Here is a 9243-nt window from a genome sequence, read left to right on the forward strand (position 1 = left end):
ATCTTCACGAAATTTCATTTTTTTTCTCTCTCTTTTATTTTAGAAAGAACAATAAAATTAATCGATATTACACCTTTAATTAAACTTTCTAAATAGCGATGATAAAAATATGCAAAATTGTCATTTCAGGTATCCATTTCGCATTTTTCATACCTTACTCAATAAATCAAATACCTATCTCGTCATTGAAAATCCTCCCATTCCAATCCAATCCATCTCCCATTTTTTCAATCATTTGTCATGGAGCTCCTATTTCCGAATACAAACGAGCCAGTTTCGCCAGAAATTGAGAGACAAGACATCAATTCAAAAACCCCTCGCATATTTCTTTTATGAAAAAGAAAAATTCGAAAAATGTAACAGTAAATAGGTAATTACAGTTTAGTTAGTAATATAGGTGAATATTGCACGAAGTTGAAAAACAAATTATGAATTGTAATTTCATCTAAGTATATATGTTTAAATTAATAGGTAGTTAGATGATCAAGAACATTTTAAATCAAATTTATTAAATAATGAAGGTAAAAATGATTGCCTACATGTAATTCGATCAAATTAGGAATTTTCCGCTTAACAAAAATATAAGTTCACGGCACCCCGGGGACAAAGAATAACTAAGTTTTCATTATATACTTAAACGCTTTTATTTTTACGAAACTACCGACCATACTTTTCTTTTAATTTATTACTAACAATGATTACCATGACCAAAGTTATATTAATACAATAAAAGAAAGAAAAAAAAACATTGAGTACAAATAACGGGTTTGAATATATAAAGAATATCTATATAAAGACCCTCGTTATATAACACATGTATATATTACACATTTTTCTTTTCCTAATATACTTGTAATAAACTATACCAACTCGATTTAAAGAGGGACTATTGTATTTCCTTTTAAAGTTATCTATGATAACCCACTCTATTCTCTGACAAAAAAATTTGTGAAGTTGCGTCAAAATATCGTCCCATACACAAAACTCTTAACAAATTTGCTGCGTATTGCATCATTTAGACACAATTTATCTCAGAAGTTACTTATTGCCAAAACAAAGCAACAAGCAGCGCAGTCATCTGAGATTTCTTTTTAAGGTTATATTTATCTTAGCACTCGATAAAAGAGTTCTTATAAAGTATAACTTATGTTCAAAGTTATTTAAGTCAGAGAGTTTAACACGTAAGAAATACACATTTATGTTTATTGGCTTTTCAATTTTAGTGATAAAATGATTGGAAAATTGCCTTTTATATTTTCCAAGAACAATATCGTTTTAAAAAAGCATTGCTACATTTTTATCTTGCTAAATCTTGATATTTTTAAAATTAGAATTAAAGCGTAATATTTATTTTTTTATAAAGCGTAATATTTTTTTTATCAAGCGTAATTATTTTTTTTTATAAAGCGTAATATTTTTTGTCTGCTGAATTTTTAATATTTTTGTTAAAAACCGTACTTCATTGTATATTTTACACTGTGTATTTCTGTAACCAGATAAAAAGAAACAAACGAATTTATGAAACCAGACTATTTAACGACTTTTAAATATGCTCGAAATTTGTCCAATTACTTATTTCCTATAGAAATATTCAAATACAAATTTCTTACTTTATTTCAAACTAGCCTCCCTGCAGCGACCAGCTGGTTTGAATACAGGAACTCATCGCTTCGTGGCTCCACATTGTTTTCCACCTTCACGAAGTCACCACTTCGCTGTTCTACATTTATTCCGCTACACTCGACAACATTGCCCTTACTCTATGTCATTGGTATTTTAGATACAAATTAAAGGAATGGGATGAAAATCGTGCACAGACTCGAAGCTTTACGGTTCCCAATTTATATTAGCCTACGCGAACTCACAGCTTCGCGGTTCCACATTGATGCTGCTGCTTTGAGTTAATCCCTTTATATGAAAAGAAAATAGTAGGAGTTTTGTTTTAAAATTATTTAAATTCCTACAAAAATATTCCTTGCTTTAAGTTTAACATCTAACAAACTCGGTTATATGTGGGATGTATAATAAGGCTTATTCTCTGCTACTCTTTGAAACTTATTTTGTACCAAAAAGATTAAAAATACTTTTCTATTCAGTATAAATGACGCTATAAGTAACATTCGCTGCGAAGAAAGAAGCATCATTCGGTATCGAGAGCCTCGTACTTGCCTAAAATACGGGGGGGGGGGGAAACAAAACAAAAAAGAGCACTCAAACTTCTCAACGTAAATGTTATTATTTCTTTGTTTTGTGTGTAATTACATTTTGATCAGAGAATAGATCTAAGTATATTCGGAATTTCTATCTATTAAATAATTTACTTTCCCCATCATTGAACAAGCGGCACTGTATTCATGAAAAGTTTTGCTAAAATTTCGCAGCATTTGATAGAAAAGCTTTTGAATTAAGAGTACGTGAAGTCTCTTTTGTAAAAAATAAAATCTTTTTAGTTAAAAAAAAAAAACTGAAATAGAACATGAATACCGCCTTTTTTTCCCCTCTCAAAATTTTAATTTAAATTTTATTGCAATTTTTTAGTTCCGTGGTCAAAAAATCGTATAATTATTTTATTTTATACTGTTTAGTGCTATTCAAACAAGTAGAAATAAGTCTTTATTTTAAAACAAAAATTAAATATTTTTTAAAAGTTTTCTCAGTTTGGAATTTATTATATTTTTATAATCCTAAGCCCTTATAAATATGTAATTTTCAAAATGAATTTTTAATCTTGAGAATTGGGTACTTGCATTTCAAGAAGACCTCTCATACCCGCACATGTGACCTATTACGTCAGCGCCAGCTAATCTTTGTCAGCAAAATGACGCGTTAAAGTTGGAAAATTTCTCTACATAAGTTAGAATGTTAATTAACGATAAGTTAATTATACGCAGAGCCTTATCGCACATCAAATTAGTAGAAATATAAGTCTCTCTCTTCTACTTCTTTTATTTAACTTAGATTTATTATTTGTTATTGTAACTGTAATGTACTTTTGTTTTTTTGTACCAGGCTTATTTTTTTATTTGATGTCTATGACATTTACATTTCGTATTAAACAATAATAATAATTAAAAATTTAATATTTTGTCCTTAGAGCACTGATAAAATTGGCTCATAAAACACACACACAAGCTTTGTCAGATCACGTTTTCAAAAGTTAAACTTAACTCTTGTGTTGAAGGTATCTACAGAGCAAATAAAACAAAATTTTTAAATATTTTTATATTTTAGTAAACTAGCTTTCGTGTCAATGAGAATGGAATTTTTAAATCAAAATTTTGATCAAATTCCGACTAATTAATGCTTTCAAATCTGTAATAGAGCTCCATGTTTGATGTCAATGCACATTTCAAATACTTTTTAACCATTGAAAGCAAAATATTTTTCTCACCAATCAAGATTTAAATTACTTTCTGGCTAACTAGAGTGCTCAAATTTTCTCTTTATTTCTGTAATTGATGATAATACAAGTGAAAATTTAAACTGGAGGCGAGATGCAAGTTGTCATTGAATCCGAAATGCTACAAGCAAATTTTACCGTCCAGTTGAAATTTCGACCATATTTTGGCATAAACCAACTAGTAGCACATCCGAAAAGAAGTAAACAATAAAATTTAAAAAAAAAAATTGAGACCACATTTATCAAGTAAACTGATTTCTGGTCAGACCTAAAACTTCAGTCACCCCTGAAAAATCTCCCGTGCCTTTCCAAAGTGATGCACATTACGTTTTTCAGCCTAAGTATGACAAAAATTTTAAAAAATTTCTCCTTTTTAGGCTACTTACAAAACGCAGCTTCCAAAATTTCTAATACATTATTTATTCCCTTTTTTTTAAATCTCGGCAGTTAAAATTTTCTCTTCAGGCGAAAAAAATTCTAAAAATAAAATTTTAAACAGCTTTTTCACTTTCATCTACTTAACCATTAAATATTCTTTAACTACCGAACAACCGTTTTAATAGATAAATTAAATTAACCGGCCCCAATCCAATTCTTCCTACTGTATATTTTATTAGACAATCTTTAGACTGATAAAAATTTCCAGTAAACAAAGCCACCTTTTACATACATTAACAAAAATAATTCCTCTCAGATTTCTGGAAGCGGAACACTTATATCAATCTTAAGTACTATCATTAAGTATTGACTGCGGAAGAGCGTTTTTCCAATGCCATTCAAATAGTGTTCTAGAAAAATGTGTTTTTTAAAAGAAGGGAATAAGTCCTGAGGTTATAAATAAATACACAAGGCACATTCACTCCTTGTTATGACTTTAAACATAAATCTTGTCTTAATGCTGAGAAATATTTTTGGTTTTATGGGCAAAAATAAATAAAATTGAAGAACGATAATGTTCCGAATATTTCTTTGAAAAAACATTAAGACATTTTGATGAGTCAGCGTGGGCAAGAGTGGTAAATTTAGAATCATTCAGATTGTTTTTCCTTTTATTAAATGGGATCGTAATTAGTTGCTGTAATTCTATATTATTACTTGTACAGGTATACGTGTACGATATTTCCCATTTATCAACTAGTAATCATTAATTTTGTTACTCCACAAATCTACATGTATACTAATATGACAAGTGGGTAATAATAATAACCAGAACTAAATAATCGTTTGTAGGCTTGTAATTCATTTTCGACAAGAATTATTAAAGCACTTGACGTATACGGTGTTTAGAGAACACCTAGAATTCGTATCGCCTTAGAGATGGAATAAGTTTATTGAATTTACATGCATTTGTGGGTTTGTGTGCTCAATTTAGTCTTATAAACCTTTGACAAATTCAAGGACAGATAGCACAATACAGAGCAGAACAGCACAAAGATACATCCAGGGTTACAGCGGGTTTCGAACCCGCTACCTCCACGCTTTGCACAGCATTTAATGGGAGATACTGCTCGGCCGGGCCCAAGGAATACGTTTAATTTTTAAATGAACAACTGAAATTTTGCAACGATAATTAATTTTGTAGCCAACAACAAAAATTATACAACTATATTATAAACTACTTCTATTTTTCAGACTGTTCGAAGAGAATGAAGACATACTCCATTTGTTCGAAAAGTTCCAAAAGAAAAGAATAACCGAATTGCATCGTGACAGTATGGAACTGGCACAGCACGCATCTATCGTTATGAATACTTTAGATGAAAGTATCAAGAAACTGCACAATGTCGATTATTTTATGGACTACTTGCATGCAGTGGGTAAACTACATACTAAAATACCTGGATTCCAAAGAGATTATTTTTGGGTAAATTTCTTTCTTTAAATATTTGGCATGTCAGATATAAGAAAATTGTATCTCAAAATCTAATATATATATATATATATATATATATATATATATATATATATACAGTCGAACCTCGCTAACTCGAACCTCGATTTCACGAATTTTTCGATATCTCGAAGAGAAAAAAAATTCCCTTCAAATTTCCTATACACTCAATGTTAAAAAATCCTTGATTTCTCGAATTTTTTTTTCCAATCCCTCGATAACTTGAATTTTATTTTCCATAAATAGTGTAGATTTGTTTCCTGAAAATTAAAAAAAATATTCAAAAAAAAAATTTAAGAATAGAAAGCCAATTCTCATAATCATAATTAGTTCTCAAACAAACACTTTCTGCAGTGGACACTGTAAGGAGATTTATTGGGAGACAGCTGAATATGTCAGAGGAAACATTTAAAGCTATAGTCCACTTAGAAAGTGTTATAGACAAACTTTCCTAACACATCTCTAAAGCAAACAACAATTGAATCTTTTTAAGTGTAAAAAGTGTTTTTAGAATAAATACGGAATAGTAAATAAGGTATGTAAAGAGCATTTTTCTTTATTCTACCATCGATAACATGCGATTTTCGATAATTCGAATTTTTTCTCCTCTCCCTTCAAGTTCGAGATATTAATAAATAAAATGTTTTTTAAAAAATATTTATCGGAAATTTCATCGCATGCCTTCCCTTTTTATGGTCTGGCGCTATTCGCGCATTTGAGCTGGTAGTTTTATTCATCCAATTTTATTTTTTATCTTAGTATTGTAGTAAATTACGTTCAGATAGGCTCAGAAATATCTGTTTATCGTACTGATTTTGCAATTAAATTACCGAATTCTGTAAATTATCAGCTAAATCAGCAAACCGCGATAAAACAGCCAAATCTGAGCAATTTTCGACAACAAAAAATTTTTAAAAAAAACATTCAACAATCAAAAAACTAATATAATACAGATAAATAAAAGTACCAGCAAGCTAGTGGCCTACGATTACAAATCCATGCATGAGTTGTTATGCAAACTCAAGCCTTATGATGAGTCCCACCTCTTCTCCAAGGTTACAACCGCTATAGAAATGTTACAGAAGTTTATAAGAAGACCGCCAAAAAATGAATAAAATCGACTAAAAATAAAATTTAATTATTTTAAACATCACAATCATTGTAGATGAATTTGTCTAATTTTGTGTAGTACTAGTAAAAGCTTAAACTAAAACAGTAAGGAGTACCGAATAAAAGTTTTCAATTCAATTTTGGATCGTAATATATTAATTTTGGATCGTAATATATTAATTATGGATCGTTTATTTAGTTATTCAACAAAATTAAAGTATGGACTTCAAAAGTAAAGAAATATTGTAAAAATCGATACTTTACTTTCAATTTTTGAGGGGAAAAAGTGTTGCTTTCTTCTTTCAACTCTTAATCGAAAATTTCATTATAATATTTTTCTTTTCCTGCAATCAGGCAATGGAGATCAATTTCAAGACATACAAAGTTATAACCTGGCATAACAAGCTAATGAGTGCATTAATTTTTTGAAACATAGCCCTTTAAAAACATGCTTTCATAAACCAAAAGTTAAAGGAAAAAACAACAGAAAGACGAGTGAAAACAATGGCCTTTTATAATCCTCTTCGTGCGAAAATTTATTTCCTCCATGGAACATTTTAATAAGATAATTTTCAACAAATAAAAAAATATCTCTTAATATTTGGATATTTTTACCAAACGTACAAATTATTTTAAATTGAAAACGGAAAAAATGGAATTATTAAAATGGATTGAAATCCGCTCTTATGTGTTGTACAGTTCGTATAGTTTGTCCTAATTCAACATCATGTTTCAATTTAACTATCATTCTGCCGATACCCTTAATTACAGCACTGAAATTGTATGAAACATGGGAGAAACAAATGCGTTTTATAATTCTAGTACTCTAAGGGGTCCCACACCAGTACAGTGACACAGATGTTATTTTTTTCAGTAATAAATTTTTTGATTTCTTAAAAAAAATTTTTATTGAAGATTTGTAAACTTTCTCCACCATATCAATTATATTAAATAGCAAACATGGCTTCTGAAAACACTGGTTTACACATTTCTAGAAACTATTAATAGTATTAGTAAATAGAGTAAATTTAAACATTTTTAGATGGTTATTTCCACGATATCCATAAACACAAAATTTTAAAGTTCTTTAATCATAAAGATTAAACGATAGTATAAAATTTGAAAATAAAATCAAAAGCACAGAAAAAATTTTAAACGTGCGTTCTTAGGAATTAATCATGGGAAAAATTACACTAATACTATTACACTATCCCCTTAACTTCAGCATTGCTGACACGCAGCAGAAAATAAAAATTTTACAGTTTTTCTGTACAGCAACCCCGTTTGTTGATTACCTATGTAACTAATTTTGCATATTTTGTGAGAATAAGTTTGTAGTTTCCTAAGCAGAACCCTCCGTTTCTCAACTTATACAGTAGGGAACCGATTATCCGGAACGATCGGGACCATCGCTATTCCGGATAACTGATTTTTCCGGTTTTCTGAATCGCTACAAAAAGCCGTTTTTTTAATGTTAAACCCAACTAAAAAAAAATTTTTTTTTGGAAATAATCTTAAAAAGAAGAAAAAACGATGGAGTAATACACTAATGATTATTTCCAAAATGATGGTAAGGTAAACATCTTTCAAAAAAGAACGAAAAATCCTAAAATCTTATGAGGAAAAAAAAAATTTTTTTTTTAAAATGGCGGGATTATTTATCTAATTTCGTTCCGGTTTTTTGGTTTTCCGGTTTTCTGATTTCCGGATAACGGGTTCTGTACTGTATTTTAAATCGTTAGTAATTTTAACTCCCAGTAATTTTATTACTTAAAGAGATGCTTCTCTAACATTTTTTAAGACAAAATGCTAATAAATTAACTATTTTTATAATGATAACCTGTTTGACTTGTTTACAGAGAATTGAGCGACCATTCCTGGCAGCTGTCCAAGAAACTTTAGGAGATCGATATACAGACAATATGGAAAACATCTACAAAATCACAATTCGCTATATTCTAGATACTGTTGTGAAAGGATTCGATCTACATTCAAAAAAACCTGAGCCAAGTGACAAAGTTCGACCACCAAAAGCATCTCCTGAACCATCACCATCTCCTCATGATGACGACACAAGCACTAGACCTGAGAACAAAACCGAAATACAGAAAAAAACGGATGGATTATCATAAACTTTGGACGGAGGATTAAGATCACTCCTTTTAGAGAGCAAAAGAAATGCCGTGTTTTTAAATAAGTGTTGGATTTCAGTTAATGATTACACCGATTGACTTCCGATCGTTAAAAAAAACTGAAACTCTAGAGCTTTTCATACAATATTGATCTAGAAAATTATAGAAAAAGAGATCATATTATTTTACTTACTGCGGAAAAATCACACTGATGTGGTTGTTGATGAATATTTTTGGAATATTAAGATAGAATTGGAAAATTCCAACACTTTGAATTTGCCAATTCTTCACGAATTCATCGTTGAAGTTTTGATATCTTTTCGAATGTAGGATAAACAGCTTAAAACTTTATGTGCCAAAATAGTGAACAGTTTTGGCGAAAGAAATTATTTTGCCTTAATTAGAAACCAATTTTTTTAACATCGTTTTATGATTAATTATATGAAACTACATTTTGCTTTAAAAGAAATTTCATGGTTTACAATCCCCCAGAAAAAGAATAAATCACTAATTCATTGATAAGAAACTTTTGTAAAAGTAAATACTGAATATATATATATATATATATATATATATATATATATATATATATAAAGAGAGAGAGAGAAATTTGAGGACACTATTATGTATTCTACTTAAAGCTGAAAACCTAACTATATTTTAAGTGAAACACTGTGTAGGCGTTTATCATGCCACATTGAATGCAACAA

The 9243-nt window shown here is 29.5% G+C and overlaps 1 protein-coding gene across 2 annotated transcripts in view; it reads left to right on the forward strand.

The window, feature by feature from the left end:
- Positions 1-9037, forward strand: part of LOC107446710 (neuroglobin) — a 51094-nt gene extending 42057 nt beyond the window's left edge. For both annotated transcript variants that reach the window (XM_016061427.4, XM_043048109.3), the window contains exons 3-4: positions 5033-5264; positions 8261-9037. In XM_016061427.4, coding sequence (XP_015916913.1) covers positions 5033-5264; positions 8261-8533 — 505 coding nt within the window. In that variant the 3' untranslated portion in view covers positions 8534-9037. The remainder of the gene's footprint in view (positions 1-5032; positions 5265-8260) is intronic.
- The last annotated feature ends 206 nt before the right edge of the window (positions 9038-9243 follow it).

Source organism: Parasteatoda tepidariorum, chromosome 7, assembly GCF_982258835.1.
Source record: "Parasteatoda tepidariorum strain Cologne lab strain chromosome 7, Ptep-v5.0, whole genome shotgun sequence".
Lineage (NCBI taxonomy): Eukaryota > Metazoa > Arthropoda > Arachnida > Araneae > Theridiidae > Parasteatoda > Parasteatoda tepidariorum.